General features: G+C 39.4%; 1 protein-coding gene and 1 long non-coding RNA gene across 5 annotated transcripts in view; one reads left to right on the plus strand and one right to left on the minus strand.

The window, feature by feature from the left end:
* The window catches only part of PTBP3 (polypyrimidine tract binding protein 3), a 103,764-nt gene extending 96,571 nt beyond the window's left edge, over positions 1–7,193 (minus strand). Inside the window, exons 1-2 of one of the 3 annotated variants that reach the window (XM_090274567.1) lie at positions 6,988–7,193; positions 3,888–3,921 (exon numbers count right to left, since the gene is read on the minus strand). In XM_090274567.1, the coding sequence (XP_090130693.1) occupies positions 3,888–3,921; positions 6,988–6,995 (42 nt within the window). In that variant the 5' untranslated portion in view covers positions 6,996–7,193. Of the gene's footprint in view, positions 1–3,887; positions 3,922–6,550; positions 6,724–6,987 lie in introns of those variants that run through there. The other 2 variants (XM_090274568.1, XM_090274569.1) reach the window with 2 other exon arrangements.
* A 150-nt stretch (positions 7,194–7,343) lies between these two features.
* Positions 7,344–10,167, plus strand: LOC150013558 (uncharacterized). Of its 2 annotated transcripts, none has more exons than XR_016510574.1 (3): positions 7,344–7,537; positions 8,224–8,334; positions 9,763–10,167. It is a non-coding gene; the product is annotated as an uncharacterized LOC150013558 (long non-coding RNA). The 2 variants fall into 2 exon arrangements; XR_016510575.1 differs by having other exon boundaries at positions 7,349–7,537; positions 8,224–8,318.
* Positions 10,168–17,452: the final 7,285 nt, after the last annotated feature.

Below are 17,452 nucleotides of genomic sequence, written 5' to 3' on the forward strand. Positions count from 1 at the left end.
AAAAGTAAAGTATACATTCTTTTCAGGTGTTTCCACAAAATAAATGTACCCACAAATACCTACAATGATGAATTCTATCAAACATTTAAGGAAGAAATACTACTAATCTTATACATGTAAGCTTCGGTCATCTGAGAGTTTCATTCTGAAATTTGTACATTTCATCTAAGTTACTTCTCCTTCCTTCCTTCTACTTTCCTGGGGTTTACTCTGGATAAAAAGAAAAAGATAAAAAGCTTTTGGGATGCTTCTAAAAGCTCTGCTTGAAGGTAAATACATAGAATTAAATGATTACATTAAAATATCTCAAGACAAAATAACTAAGTACGTGAAAATTTGTAATAACAACTTTCATACATTACTAGATAGTTAACTGGAACTATCCAATAAAGCTGAACATGTGCAGTACCCCCACCATCCAGTAATTTCTGATGTGGTAGGCAGTGTTCTAACATGGTCCTCAATGATCTCCACTACCAAGTATCGATACCCAGGTGAAAGTCCCTCCCCTTAAGTGGTCTACTGCTAAGAACAAAATAGAGCAAAAGTGATGAGATACCTTTGATACTGAGATTAGGTATCAAAGGACTGACTCTGCCTAATTCTTTGTCTTTTATTTTTATTTATTTATTTTATTACTTGTGAGTATTAAGCTGCTGAAGCAAGATGCCCCACAGAGAGACCCACATAGCAAGGAATTGAGCGCAGCCTCCAGCCAACAACCAGTGAGGAAGTGAGGCCCTCATCTCAAGAGCCTAGGAGAAACTGACTCCTGCCAACAACCATGTGAGTGAGCTTGGAAGCAGATTTCACTTCCAAAAGATGACTGCAACATCTGCCAACACCTTGACAGCAGACTTGGGAGACCCCAAAGTCAAGAGCACCCAGCTATGCCACACCTACATTCCCGACCCACAAAAACTGTGAGATAAATCTTAATAATAATAAATGTTGTCTTAGACTGCTACAAAAAAAATATATATATATCCCAAGTCAAGAAAAACAAATGAAACCCAGAATAAATACAAAGAAGGAAATAATAGCGAGTGAAAATGATGAAACAGAAGAGTCTGCCAATACAGAAAGTAAAACTAAAAACTGTCTTTTGAAAAAGATCAGTAACACTGAAAGCCTGGAGCTAGAACGATCGGGTGGGGTGGGGGTGGGGCGGCACCTAAATTACCAATACTGTATCAAGACTGAAAATACAGCCCTGGCTGGTGTGGATGAGTGAATTGAGCACTGGCTTGTGAACCAAAGGGTTACCAGTTCGATTCCCACTGAGGGCACATGCCTGGGTTGCGGGCCAGGTCCCCAGTTGGGGAGGTGTGAGAAACAACTGATGAATGTATCTCTCACACAATAATGTTTCTCTCCCTTTCGCTTCCTCTCTCTAAAAGTAAATCAATACGATCTTAAAAAAAAGAAAAAAAGACTGAAGTTACAGAAATCATTACAGATACAAGGGAAATTAAAAGGATAAGGAAATACTATGAACAACTTTTATGTCCATAACAATTTAACTGAAATATACAAATTCCTTGAAAGATCCAAATTCAAATTCTATTCATGTTACCAAAAAACAGCAAGTGAGATATAGAAAGGAATTTTCTGAACCTAAAAAAAAGGCATGCTATGGCCCTAAACTGACTGAAAATGTTTTCCTGTCTTCAAGAAAATTCCAACCTGAAAAAATGAATTTAATTCCCTCTCATACAGTACATACCCAACAGAACAAACACTAGCAAAATTAGAAGGTTTGGTTTCCAACATAAGTTTGCCACCTAACTACCTGTGTGACAATTTGGCACTCGTTCAACTGGTATTTTGAAGAACTTAACGTGTCAAACACTGTAAACAAAGTAGTGAAGAAAATATCAAAAATCCCTGCACTTAATCTCTAAAAACAATCCAGTTTTCTTTTGCATTTAAGGGTATTTCCATATTAAAAAAGAAATCCACATTACTTTTCTTAACCCTGGAAAGCAACATATGGAATATAACCTGAAATCGCCTCTTAGCAATGGCTAAAACTATTTGTTGTGTCATATTCAGAGAGTAAATAGAGGAAAATAAGTAACTGATATTTTTGAAGGACTTATTTAAATTCCCTAATTTTGGTTTATATAATCTAGATAAACTATGAGCCTTATTGGCCTATTACTTGGTAACTAAACTTACTTGGATGGGATCCAAGGAAGCAGAACTTATGAGAAATTTCTCCATATCATGAATAATTTTACAGACACTTCCAGTATTTAAGACTACAAAAACATAAATTGCCCAGTGAATCAACTAATCAACCTATCTTTTCTTCAGAGTAGAATCTGATCTTTGTTTTTAAAGTGCTTGCTGCAAAACAGGTAGTCAGAAGTCCAAATCTTGTATTCAAATTCAGTTCCTGTGCCTAATAGTCAAATTTTTTCTTTTATTTATCAAAACACACTTTTCTCCACAAGAAAACAGGCATGACAATCCTTCAAGCATAATTACTCAACTCCAAAATGGTAAGTTTATTTAATGTCTCATGTATTCATTTTTCCTCAGATAAACTCTAGAATCATAAATTACATTTCTGATAAGACCAAAACAACATTTACTTTAAGTATCTCTTCCTGCAGTTTCTCATCTCCGAGTATCATTCCCAAATGAGAAAATGACTTAAGTACACCAGAAAAAAAGGAGGGAATAAAGACATCCCACCAAAAGAGGCTCCCCCATTTATTTTCTAGCCTTAAAATATGTTCACAAAGTTTGCCAAAGCAAGCTAACTCCACCACCTTCAAAAGACAGAATGAGCAGTAGTTCCCAATTATGTAATCTTGGACATACTATTGTTAATCTCAAATGCTGTATGGTGTACTTATGCTTATTTTTTTAAGGTGTTTTAGGAATATGAGCGCCACCATCAGGCCCAATATGTGCAAATGCGGAAGTGTGGAAATTGCTAAAGAGAGATGATAGACAAAAAGTGGTGTAACAACTTTACATAAAATACATATAATAAAAACATGAATGAATTCTATTTTCTACTGTGATCTGAACTAAGTGGCTTCTAGAACAAAGTTCTCAACTCAGCTATACCAAACACCAAACTGCTAAAGGGAACCTTAAAACATCCATTTGTATTTTTAAAGCCTCATATTGATGAACATTGTTTACTTGATTTATACTTTAGAATTTAATAAATGGGAAGAGTTTGATAAAACTAAAATGACAAACTGAAGAATTGTTATTATGAAATACTAATTATCCAGCTCTCCTGTTGTTCACCTTTTAAACAGAACCCTCATTACTGACAGCTAGGTATAGCAGTAAAAAAAAATAAAGGTTCTAGAACCAGGAGGACATAGATTTGATCTCTGGTGTACCACACCTTGAATACAAACTTTCTGAACCTATATTTTCATCTCTAGAACGGAAATATTAATACCTACCTTGAAGAACTGTTATAATAATTAGTGAAAATACATGTAAAGTAGCTAACACATAGTAGGGATTGAACAAACTTCAGCTGCTGTTATAATTTTATTACTTATAAGCACACCCAAGAGAAAATATAAAAAAGGACATAGTAGCAAAATAAATCAGAATCTAGATTACATTTAACTTCTAAAAAATAAATAAAATAAAAAAGCACATACATGATAGTTCAAATAAAATTCTGGACTAAACTTTGTTCACATTTTAGATAAGACAATATTGTAAGCTCCTTTTAATAAATATGTAAAATCCAAATTTAGCTATACGAGCACTTATTTTTGGAGCTTATTGTAACAAAGTAAAACATATAACTTTATGAACAGATGAGATGATTTCACTATTGGAAAAAAATGTCAAAACTAAGATTTAAAAATGCTTATGAAAGGATAGTAAAAGATTCCTACCTTTAAACCGACTGCTATAAGATCTGTAACAACACTGTATGGAAAAAGTAAAAAGAGAAAATGGAAAACAAAGTTAGAGAACAAGTTTTTAAAAGACAGATAATAAGATTAAAGGAAAAGAAAAAGCATTATAATAACAAATGATAAGAATAAGAATGTGATGAGTTGTGAAATGTTAATACAAAGAAAAGTGATTGGACAGTCTAGCAACGGTAGTGTAAAAGCAAAGCTTCAATAGAAATGTAAGAAACAACTGATAAATCAAATTCTCTTCTAGTATTTAGAAAAGCATTTAAAAAGTATAGTTGTGCTTCAATAAAATGAGTTAAGTATGTTTTATCCATTTACCTCTTTGTAACAAGTCCAAACCAAAACTTAAAATCACCAAAGTTCATTCTCTTCAATCACTGGTATGAAATGATCATGTTTAAAAATTTAAATGATTCAAAACTACTGAGTGGATTTACAGAAATAGAAGGTATTTGCAAATTTGCATCCACCACCCAAAAGAGCTCACCAAATACAGCTAAGAGAGTCTCTCAAAACACATCAAATTTCACACATCAAAATTTTCAAAAATTTGCTTTAAAAAAAATTTTTTACCACATCAAAACTGTGTTGGGGGGTCAGTTCATAAATTATATAATCATCTAACCACTATGTTGTACACCTGAAACAAACATAAAACTTAAAAAATAGTAATAGTAAATTTAATTTAAGACTAAGACATATTTAAGTAAAAGTGAACTATGAAAAAACTGTTTAAATATAAATTATCTCAGGAGGAAATGAACACACACATACACAAGACAATTGGGATATAAGGAGGAACTAGAAAAATATGTTAGTGGTGGTTTGTTGTTTAATATTCAAAATAATGAAAAAGGGCCTTTTTCAGGCTGTGGAAAAATGTAGAAACTAAATTTGCCTCCTGAAAACCGAAATTCACTGTATTCAAAACCATATTCCTTGACACCAAGGTGTAAAGACCCCTATAAAGTTCTGCCAAACAAATATCCATCTCCCAAGAAACTGTCTTCGATGAAGTATGTCTTTACAGCTCCCAAAAGAAAGCTATAACTAAATTCTATCTATTGTTAACAACCTGTAACATCATCATTACTTAATAAAAGTAAACAACTGTATGATTCTGGACTGTTTAATGATGCAAATGTAACTGTTTGAAACAATAACCACATAGATTTATCTTTCCTTACAGACTTTTTAAACTTGTAATTTATTTGATAAAACTTAAATGTGATAAATAACATGTTTATGCATAAAAATATAAGACTGTGTAACATCGTGGTATTGGTCCTGTCGCAGAGTAAATCATGTACGTACCTACTTGAACTCTCAAATGAACTTACCTTCCTGTATCTTATAGCCACACATGTTTAAATCATTAAACTCGTTCTTAGCTCTAAAACCACATATGGGGTGAGGCGAGTTAACGTCTTAAAACACTGTCCAAAACAGTAAGTGTGCAGTTACTTCATGTTGTCCAAGAGTTTAACAGCCAAGATGCATAACCCGAGTGCTCGACATAATCACTATAAACTTTCTAATACAAAAATGCTAACCTGCTTCCACATCTCAAGTCAAACCACCTTACAACTCACTACACATAATGATACTAATTTCATAGCTTTCCTAACTAAAATATTTTATGGCATAATTAAACAAATTCAAACAGCAAAATTTTGCACACATATTAAGTGTAACTGAATAAGGTGATGTGAAATGAGTTTTCAACAAAGCTTTCACAGGAGTTTGAATTAAACAATAAAGTTTCAGTTAAATAAAAAATACTTGAAAGAACACCCAACCGTGAAATGTAAAACTGAACTTTGTCTAATGTTGGGAGCAGTGTGCAACATGCATTCAAGTGAGTTAATCCAATAAATCCAATAAACTTAATATGATGCAACGAGGATCAATGAAACCTAATGAACGCGAGAATTGTTTTAGGGTTCCATCGTCTTTACACAGAACGACAACAATCATCAACTGTATGGCAACATGTACCCGGCTCTTACTGTTCAAGCACGTTCTACATATTCTACAACCGAAGGATTGACAGAAACCTTGGAATCGAAAGCAAGTGAAAGTCCCAACGAAACCTCGAATGCCTAATGGGAGTAAATAAGTGGATTTGCAGGTTCGAACAGACCGGAAGATTTTTTGAAACTCTCGATGTACATACACCACGACCCTCAATTAAGTGACGAAGATCCTAATCCAGTTGTTTCCTTAAACATTAAAGATACCTGTCAGGTTCCACCCCACCCCACTGGGTCCCCAAGGGAAGTATTTATATCAGTAGTTCTAAATCTTTTTGATACAGATCTCATTAACTTTTGAGTTTGAAGCTCCCCCCACAAATTGCATTTACACAGTATTTCACGTACACAGCAGGGAACTCACGAAGTGCGGGGCGGGGAGTGGGGGGTGGGCATCCATGGTCATCAAGTCCAGACGCCTGGTAGTCAGAAATGCGGGGACCTGGGCAGGTTCCCCCGCATGCCGAGACCCCGCGTGGAGCCCTGGCTTCGGGACCAGGTCGCCGCCCAGACGTGTACCGACGAGTGCACCCGCCGTCTGCCACTCCGTGGCCACTCGCCTGCCCGCCTGGGGAAGCTCCAGCGCTCGCCCCACCTCACCGGTAAACAGCAACTCCCGGAGCAGAAGGACGCCCGCCCTGAGCGCCGCCTCCGCCTCCCCCAGCGCCGCGCACCATTTTCTGAGAGGAAGTGTCGAGACACCGGACAGGGCTCCCCGGACCCTCCGCGAGGAGGGCGGCCCGCAGCCCCCAGCCGTAACACCGGGCTTTCCTCCACTTCCCGGTGTCAGGGTGTGAGGGGCGGATATTACGGGGGCGCCCCGCGGGGGAAGGCGAGGCTGCGGCGGCCCGCCCCTCGCAATTTGAGCTCCCCTAGGAGGCGCCCGGAAGCCCCTCCGTCGGGCTTGGCTGGGGCCGCTCCTCCAGCCGCCGGGTACGGTGCCCAGCTGCCTGGCCTCCGCACGGCCGGCCGGCAGAGAGCCGAAAGGAAGCAGGGCAAAGGCAGCCGGCGCGGCGACCGCGCCGCCGAACACTTACCCATCCATGGCCCAGACGGAGAAGCGCACAGTGCGGGGACTGACTGGCTCACCACGAGCGGAGGGAGTGAGTGGCAGCAGCACAGCGGCTCCGGGGAATGGGCAAGCGGAGCCTCTCCACAGCACTAAGGGGTCGAAGGTGGAAGGAGAGTGGGAAACAGGGGCGGAAACCAGGGACGCTCCCGCCACCGCCGCGCCCCCGCCTTCTCCGACCCCGCAAGCGCGTCCCCGCCTCGCCTCACCCCGCCCCTTGGCGTCGACGCCCTCCCTTGGCCCCACCCCCGGCCGCCTCCAGCTCGGCTCCGGAGCGCCCTCTCCCGGCTGTCTTCCTAAGACCACGCCTCCTACCCCTCACCAGGCGCGCGCCTGCGGTCCGCCCCCAGTCTTCCTCCAGCGTTCACGGGAGCACGCGCCTTGTGCTTCCCGCTTCGCCGCCCTTCTCTCCCTCCAGCGGATCCTCTGGTGTTAGGGCTTCTCAGCGCTGGGCCCCCTGGCTTGGTCACCTCTTTGTACCGGCGGGAAAACCGTTGGAACCTGACTGTGGAGAGTAGGTAAGCATCTCTCACGACAACCCCTGGACCGCTGCGTAATTGCCCCGGGTGGGTGAGGCTGTTGGTGCCTCGGTCCGAGGCACGGAGGCCAGGCTTGGGCTGTCGTCCTCCGCTGCACCTAGCGCTGCAGTTCGAGGAAGCCCAGGCTCCGGGCCCCAGCGGGGGCGAGCTCCCGCTAGTGCAGGACCGAGGGTTGCCCGCTGGCAGTTGACTCTGGGACTCGCACCACCCAATGTTCCGGATTTGAGGACATTTCTTTCTTTCCTTCTTTTTCTTTTCTTTTCGCTTCTCTTCTTTTCTGTTCTACAGTTTTAGTCTCCAGGGACTTTTCGACCCAACGGTCTGGGATTGAATTTATATGAACGAGCCATTACACAATATGGAATGGCCACTCTAATGCCAGCATTTTATAAAAGCTTTTCACTTTTCTTCATGTAAAGAAGCAAACAACAAAAGCCTATAACAGAGTGATACCAGTTTTTTAGATAAAAATTTAGACATGAATACAGTGATCTGCCCATAATTTCACAGCCACTAAGAGCAAAATTATAGATAGTTATATATAGTATATAATTTCATATAAGAAACAAGCAAATTGCCAATATATACACATACGCAACTCTCTTGTTTGTTTTTTCTCTTATATGCTGTCCAGTTCTGATACTGGATTATTTTTCAATTCACAGATCACCAAAACGTGAGCCACTAAATGCTGTCCTGGACCAAAGTCTTAACCTCCTAAAGAAGGAGTCGCTCCCTCTCTGCCTCATTTGAAAAGCAAGTAAGGAAAACCTCAGGTAACAAGTAACAAGATCTATCCTTGCTAATATGCTGCTTTTAAGAAAGTGGGCACTACTAAAAAGATTTAAACTATTCATCCATCATTCGGTCAATATTTATTCAGTGTTTACTATGTGCCAAGCACTGCAGGGGTACCCAAGAAAACCAGGTTCCAGCAGTCATGGTTGAATGGATTCTGTGTTCAGTTTATTTATTATTTATTGGCCAAAAACAATTTTCAGATAGTTCAGGTACCTTATTTGGGGACACTGTTTTTAAAGTACTGTATCTGACCTCAATCCTTCTTTCTAAAAGATCAAATATATTTTTTTTTGTACATTAAATCCAAATATTAAGTTGCAGTTATAAACATTGCCACCCTATATTGCTAGATAGATATTAAAAATACCAGTAAGATAAATAGCTGATGCAGTCTCAGTGTTGTTTAGGTGATATATTCTGTTGATTAACTTTCCTTATCATTTTTAGTTACACAAATAATCATACATGGTCATTTTGAAAAATTCTAACTATTAAATATTTAAAAATTATAATTATTTTCTTCACTAGCCACACCCTGCCCATGATAACCAGTGTAACAATTTTCTGTGCATTCTAATAAACCCTCACCATTTTTTTATTTGCTTTTTTCACTTAATAATTTTGGAGATTTTTTCACATCCGTACTTTTCATCTACTGAGTTCTTTTTAATATTGCATGGTATTTCATAATTTCATGTGCCATAATTTATTTAATGTTTTACAACATAGTGGAAATTTTCATTGTTTCTGATTACTTAAGATAACTGAAATATTGCAGAGAACATCATGTATGTATGAACATCTTTTGCACATATATGATTTTATCTGAGGAATAGATTCCTAGCAGTAGAATTGCAAAACAAAGAGTATAGCATTTTCAAATGTGATAAAGATTGTCAAAATTATTCCCAAAAGGCTGTACCAATTTACACTTTATTTGAAAAACAAAAAAGTTGTCCCTGACCAGTGTGTCTCAGTTGGTTGGGTGTCATACCACAAAACAAAAAGCCACCAGTTTGATTCCCCCATCAGGGCACATGCCTGGGTTGCAGTTCCGTCCCTAGGTTGGTGCCAATTGGGACATAAAGAAGAGGCAACTGATAAATGTTTCTCTCTCACATTGATGTTTTTCTCCCTCTCTTTCCCCCTTCCCACTCTCTAAAAATAAATTTAAAAATAATAATAAAAAAACAAAAGATTGTTTTCCTCTTAGCACTTACTCCTTAAGATAGCTAACAAATTTTAATATTAAAAAATGTTAAGTCTATCTGAAATTCATTGTCCATGTTATTAACAATAACTCTGAAAAGTCTCCTATGTAAAGACAGTGTACCTGACTAAAATGAACAAACTGTATGACTTTTCCTAACCACTTGGCCTAACCACTTTTCCTAACTTCTTAGCCTTTACCAACAGAAGCCTAGATGTAAGAAAACAGCTCACAGCCCTGACTGGTGTGGATCAATTGGTTGGGTGTCGACTTGCAAGGTAAAAGTTTGGATCTCAGGTCAGGGCACATGCCTGGATTACAGGTTCAGTCCCCCATAAGGCCATGGAGAGGCAGGAGCCAATTGATGTTTCTCTCTGTCACATGGATGTTTCTCTCCCTCTTTCTCCTTCCCTTGCCCTCTCTCTAAAAATAAATAAAATATATTTTTTAAAAAAGCAGCTCAAAACAGAAAACAAAAAGGTGAAATCTTTCCTTCTTCCCTGCTCCTTGGTCACAATTCAAGACTTCTCATGGACTGAGCTTCAAAGGTTTGTGAGTTCCTCTGATTCAAAAACAGTAGATAGAATGGAATTTAGATCTTCTAGGATTATTTTTATTTATTTCTTTTTGTAATTTTTTTAATCCTTACCCAAAGATATGTATGTATATATGTATGTATTTTGGGAGAGGGAAAGGGAAACATTGATGCTAGAGAGAAGCATTGATTGATTGCCTCCTGTACATGCCCATACCGGGAATTGTATGCATCCAGCAATGGAGTCATGGGTGCCCATGCCTGGACCCAGGATTGAACCTGAAACCTAGGTATGTGCCCTTACCAGGCATCAAACCCACAGCCTTTTGGTTACAGGACAATGCACCAACTGAGCCACACCAGCCAGGGCGAGAATTACTTTTAGAAGCCCAGCTATTCCATGCTTTCCATAATCTCAACAAAAGTTTTTGAGTTTCTGAATGATCAGATATCACCCACATGACCTGGCTTGGCATGAAAGCTTTACATTCTGATACTACTGGCTTCTCGATGATGGAAGAACATACTTTTGAAATATAAGACAGTTATAATAATTTAGTTTATAAATCATCTAACATTTTGCCTTCCTTGTGTGTTTATTCTAATTTGTCTAATTCCTCTGAAACACCTTCTGATAAAAGACACCCCTACCACCACCATTACTATGTTTGGACAAAATACAGCCTTTGAACATTTGTCTTAAAGCATTCCAGTATGCAATGGTTCTTAATATTTAACCAAGATTATCCTATTCGTGTTTACAGTTAAGACTTCTTAAGATATAAAAATAATACAAGAATGCTAGTATAGGTTAGAAATAACACCAGTTTTTAGGTAAATCTGGCGTGTAGATATTTTGATGTCATTTTATCCAATGACAAATATAATAATTATTAACCTGTATTCCCTAAAAAAGGAACATCTGAAATTATACTGAGTGAAGAAGCTAAACTCAAAAGGTTCCATACTATATGATTCCATTTGTATAACATTCTCAAAAAGACAAAGTTATAGAGTTGGACAATACATTAGTGGTTACCAGGTGTGGGAGGGTACAGAGAGACAAGGAGGATGTTCTGGAGGATCCGGTCAAGATGGCGGCATAGGCAAACATAGCTCACCTCTTTGCACAACCACATCAGAATTACAACTAAGATATGGAACAACCATCAGAAATCAGGTTGAATGGAAGTCTTGACAGGTATGGCATTAAAAGAAACTATATCCATAGAGTTGGGTATGAGGGATGCAGACATGGAAGAAACTGGTCTCTCACCCACATGTGCTGGATAAAAACTCGGTAGGGGTATCTCAGGAGCAGAGTCTCAGCTCCACACCAGGCCCACCAGCCCAGGGTTCCAGTGCCAGGAAGAAAAGTTCCCACAATTTCTATCTGCAAAAACCAGTGGGGATTGACTTGTTGGAAGAAACTGTTGGAGCCCCAGGCAGTTCCTCTTAAAGAACCCACACATGGACTCACCTACTCAGACTCACTCCCTCTGAGCTCCAGCAGTGGGGTAGCAGCTTGAAAGTCATCAGTGATGTACAGGGAGAAACTGAAGTGTCTGGCATCAAGGCGAGCAGAGGCAAGTGTCTCTTTTCTAACCCCTCACCCCCACAGAGCCGGCAAGCTGGTGCCATATCTGAGACTCCATCAACCTGGCTAATGCTGTTTGACCCGCCTTGGAGATCCTCAGAGACCCCTCACCACCCAACTTACTGACCTACCCTAGCTGCTTTTCCAGATGAATGGCTGGTCTTGGCACATGCTTCACAACTATCACACAAGCAACAGCTGATCTCTGAGCTCTAGGCCCAGCACTACCAGCAGCCAGTTTAGATTCACAGCTTGGCTTCACCTGGGAATCTCCAAGCCCAGAACAAGTAACAGCCATCTCAGATTGTTTTATAGCTCAGGCAGGGTGGCCCCAGGCAAAACATAGGTGGGGGCTGACCTTGGCCTGTACCATCAGAGAAACCTCAGGGCCAGATCACCCAATGGATGGCTACAGATCACATCGGAGCACCACCACCCTGCCTGTGCACAGCTGATCCTCCACAGAGGGTGGAGGTTGGTGATTTGTGATCACAGCCAGTCCTTGCAGCTGACTGGCCTGGGTAAATCCCTCCCATTGATCTTCTAACAACAACCAAGGCTCAGCTACAAGAGGAAGGTGTACTCAGCCCACATGAAAGGTGCACCTCGAGTACCCAGCTTAGGTGATAAGAGGGGCTGTCCCACTGGACCCCACAGGGCACGTAAGTACATTATGCCACACTACCAAGACATGGAGTCAAAGCAACTCTACCCAATATACAGAAACAAACACAGGGAGGCTGCCAAATTCATGAGGCAAAGAAATATGGCCTAGATGACAGAACAGACAAAACCCCAGAAAAAAGAACTAAATGAAACAGAGATAGTCAACCTATCAGATGCAGAGTTCAAAACACTGGTGATCAGGATGCTCAGAGAAATGATTGAGTATGGCCACAAAATAAAGAAAGAAGTGAAGGTCATACAAAGTGAAATAAAGAAAAATATACAGGGAACAGGCAAGAGGAGGAAATAAATGTTCATGTGGAACAGAAAAAAGAAACAAGAATTGAAAACAAGTGGGAGGACTAGGAATCTCTGGGACAACTCTTAATGTACCAACATCCGAATCATAGGGGTGCCAAAAGAAGAAGAAAGGCAAGAAATTGAAAACTTACTTGAAAAGAATAATGAAACATTACCTAATTTGGCAAAGGAAATTGGCATATAAGTCCAGGAAGCACAGCGAGTCTCAAATAAGTTGGACCCAAAGAGGACCACACCAAGACATCATCATTAAAATGCCAAAAGTTAAAGAGAGAATCTGAAAAGCAGCAAGAAAAAAGAAGAGATATCTTCAAAGGAGTTCCCGTAAGTCTATCAGCTAATTTGTCTAAAGAAACTTTGCAGGCTAGAAGTATTCAAAGTAATGGATAGCAAAGACCTACAACCAAGATTACTCTATCCAGCAAAGCTGTCATTTAGAATGGAAGGGCAGATAAATTGTTTCCCAGACAAGGTAAAGCTAAAGGAGTTCATCATCACCATGCCATTACTATATGAAATGTTCATTGGCGTGTACTTAAGAAAGATAAGAAGACCAAAACTATGAACAGTAAAATGACAACAAACCCACATTATCAACAGCTGAATCCAAAAAACAAAAACAAACTAAGCAAACAACCAGAACAGGAACAGAATCATAGGTATGGGGATCATTTGGAGGGTTACCAGGTGGGAGGGAGAATGGGGATAAAGGAGGAAATGGTGCAGGGATTAAGAAGCGTAATTGATGGAAACAAAATAGACAGGGGGATATCAAGAACAGTATAGGAAAAGGTGAAGCCAAAGAACTTACCTGCAGGACCCATGTACATGAACTAAGGGGAGGGGATTGCTGGAGAGACGGGAGGTACTGGGTGGAGGGGGGCAAAGGGAAAAATATTAGGACAATTGTAAGATCATAATCAAAATATATTTAAAAGAAATGGTTCTGTGTCTTGATTATGGGGTTGTTTATACATACCTACACATGTTAAAATTGCATAGAACTTTAAATACACACAAGTGCATATAAAACTGGCAAAATCTCACTATGATTTGTGGATTGTACCAATGTTGATTTCCTGTTTTGTTATAGTTTTGAAGATTTTACTTTTGGGGGGAAACTGAGTGAAGAGTACACAGGACCTCTTTGTAATATTTCTAAAACCCCTTGTTAATTTATGAGAATTACAAAATAAAACAATAATAAAAAATCTCCCAGAGTGTTTCCTTAATACTTGTTTATTCAGTAGCTAAGCGACAACAAACTTCGAAGGTTTAAGGAAAATGTGTGGGATCATAATTCATATTTTTCACACTATCACCTTGGTAAATCAAACTAGGTTAAAATAGCTGACACACACTAAGCCTGAGAGACTTTTTCCAATCTGTTGCATTATGTATTTCTTCAAAGTCCTTCCCAATATTTGAGGAGAAGGCTTAAAAGCATCTCCTGCATACTCACTAACCTCCCCACCACTATGAGTCATGTCCATTTTCCTCATCCTGCGAGTGGCCCTAATGTAGTCATTTCTGTGTGAAGCTCCTACATGTCCAATGCTTGGTTCAGAGAACTCCCGTATTTGCAGTAAAGGTGTTGTCCTATAGTAGGAGTTGACAGCCTATGCCAATTTTCTGGAGCACTTTTCTGAAGATGGGAGAATTCCTTTCCTGTCTTTTTGTCTTACTATATCATGTAGGTCCCAGTTTCTCACAGTTTTTAATAAAACAGCTCTTCCTATTTTTAATCACAGAAAATCCTTTAAGATTTAGGCATGAGCCTGTGGAGCTAGACCAGGGAACAGTCTGAGTGGTAATCACTGTATCAGTCCCCTTAACCACTTAGCTTTTGTCTTTTTTTTTTTTTTTTTTTAATTTATTGATTTGAGGGAGAGAAGGAAACATCAGTTTATTCTTCTACTTGTTTATGCTTTCATTGGTTGCTTCTTGTATGTGCCCTGACTGGAGATCAAACCCGCGACTTTGGTATATTGGGAGGACACTCTTAACCCACTGATCTACCTGGCCAAGTTACCTTTTATCTTTGAAATGTTACATCCCATTCTCTGCTCTGAGGGTGGGTTCTTACCTAAGTGTTTCCTTGGACCCACTTAGAAGCAAATCTCTTGGGAGTAGAGTTCATCACACCTCTTCAGATATGCTTGAGTATATTTGATCTTGCTTAATTTCAAGCTGAGATACCCCCCCCCCAACTCCCACAAAGACAGAATCCTATTCACTAATATTATTTATCAAAGAACTAGAAAAAGGGTACAATTTGAGTTAAATAGAGCAACATCTCTGCCCAGGCATTAAATTGAAAAGTACCAAATCTAGAACCAGATTTGCTAGTTAGATCTTAAAAAACTGTGAAGCAGTGTGCAGTGTTACATTGCCCTGCCCAGCTTCTGGTGGAGCGGAACTTCCAGCCATTGCCATCTGCTATGGGTTGCTCCAGGAGAAGAGGCTTTATCAGTATCTGCAGTTTAAAGATTTCCAATGATGAAATCTCGTGGCTACCAACCTGTTCAGCTGAGGCATGGACATCAAGTTGTTGAGTATTGCCTTTAACAATGACATGCATGAGTATTCTGACACCAACCTGCATGTGTGGCCAGAGCAGGCTGTTTTGGCTCCAAGGGCTTGGGCATCGTGTTTGTGTCAGGTGAGAATGATGCTAAGACAGATCCTCAGTGGTACAGAGGATCACTTTGGGGTCAGTAGTAGTGAGCTGCTTCATGAGATAAACATCTGCATGTACAGACACAGTAAAGGACTCACCCACCCTTTCTGAATGTGCCAGTCTCTGTCCCTATTCTGTAGATGACACCAGGCGTGGGGTGAAGGAGACACTGCTGTCACCTACCCCTGACAATCTCCATCCCATGGCTTCTGTTTTGCATCACTACCCCTCCTAAAACCCCATTTCCTGGTTTGTCAGAATTTTTTAAAAGTAAAACTGAAAAAATAAAAAAATTTTATAGACTAGCACTGGCTAAAAGAGAACTAGGGCAAGTTACTTAACCTCCCTGTGCTGCAGTTTCCTGAACTATAAAGAGGGGATAATAAGTGATACTTATATAATAGTTTTATGGGAAAGTTTAAATAAATTGATAGATAGAAAGTGCACATGGTAAGTGATCAGTATATTTATACTTATTTTATATTACTATTATGAGCTTACAAAACAGTAGAATTCCTTGAGGATATCGTTTGAGAATCATGTATTTAGAGTGGACCATGGATCAGCACTAGCTGATCTATAAACTGCTACTAGTCCTTAACAAGAAAAAATGGGTCAGGATGGCGGCATAGGTATACATGGCTCACCTCCTCTCATAACCACATCAGAATTACAACTAAACTGTAGGATAGCCACCACTCAGAGCCATCGGAAATCAAGTTGAATGGAAGTCTGACAACTACAGAATTAAAGAAACCACATTCATCCAGACTGGTAGGGAGGGGTGGAGACATGAAATGGACTGGTCCCACATCCATGTGTGGTGGATAAAAATTGGGGAGAGGTATCTCGAAAGTGAGGAGTCCCAGCTGAACTTACATCCAAGATTGCTCTTACCCAGCAGTTATCATTTAGAATCGAAGGGCAGATAAAGAGCTTCAAGAGAAAACTAAAGGAGTTCATCATCACCAAACCATTATTATATGAAATGTTAAAGGGACTTATTTAAGAAAAAGAAGGTAAAAACTATGAACAATAAAATGGCAATAAATACATATCTATCAACTATTGAATTAAAAAACAGATTAAGCAAACAAGAACAGAGACAGAATCATGGATACAAGAGAACGTTTTGATTGTTGCCAGATGGAAGTGGGGTGTGGGGGAATGGGTGAAGAGGTGAGGGGATTAAGAAGTACAAATAGGTAGTTAGAATAGCCATGGGGATGTAAAGTACAGTATAGGAAATGGAGTAGCCAAATAACTTAAACACGTGACCCATGGACATCAACAATTATGTGGGGCTGCCTGAGGGAGTGTGGGGTGCTGGGTGGAGAAGGGCAAAGGGGGAAAAATTGGGACAACTATAATAGCATAATCAATAAAATACAAAAAAGAAAAGAATAGAATATGAGAATAATTTTCTAGAAACTTCCCATAGCAATTTGACAGAGTAATATATTTCTGTTGGCTAATAATTAAAACATTGGGTTAATATTCTGTATTTTTATTTCTATTTTTATTTACTTTTATTGTATATATAACATAAACAAAAATGTGAACAATTGACACACTGCAGAAAACCCTCTGTTCTTCATGAATAAATTCACATGCCCATTTAAGAAACATTTGCTTGGAACAGTTTCTCAAACTTGGGTCATTCTAATACCAGCTCCATAACTCTTGATCTATTCATATATTATATTTACTCTTGTTTATTTAACATTTTTCTCTAAATCATTTCACTTCAATTATTTTATTTTAAAAAGAAAGTTTGTATCATTATTATGAAAATGAAAAAGCAGTGTCATTTGCCATAAGAGCTGAGACTAAATACAATGTAAACAGTTTTAAATTCTAGCTAGATACTATTATCTATTGAAGGCTCTGGGCCAGAGACCTATATCTCCTTTTGATAAAAAGGGAGATTACTGAGTTTGGATATAAAAGGCATACTTGTACCAAAAGGAAACTTTGCTTTGTTTCCAGTGATCAAAAAGAGACAGCAAGCCCAAAATGGAGTCACTTGTGCTAAACCCCACATCAGCAGTCTAAAACTTAATCCTAATCTAATTTCAGTTTCA

Source organism: Furipterus horrens, unplaced genomic scaffold, assembly GCF_987537825.1.
Source record: "Furipterus horrens unplaced genomic scaffold, mFurHor1.1.pri manual_scaffold_4, whole genome shotgun sequence".
NCBI classification, from domain to species: domain Eukaryota; kingdom Metazoa; phylum Chordata; class Mammalia; order Chiroptera; family Furipteridae; genus Furipterus; species Furipterus horrens.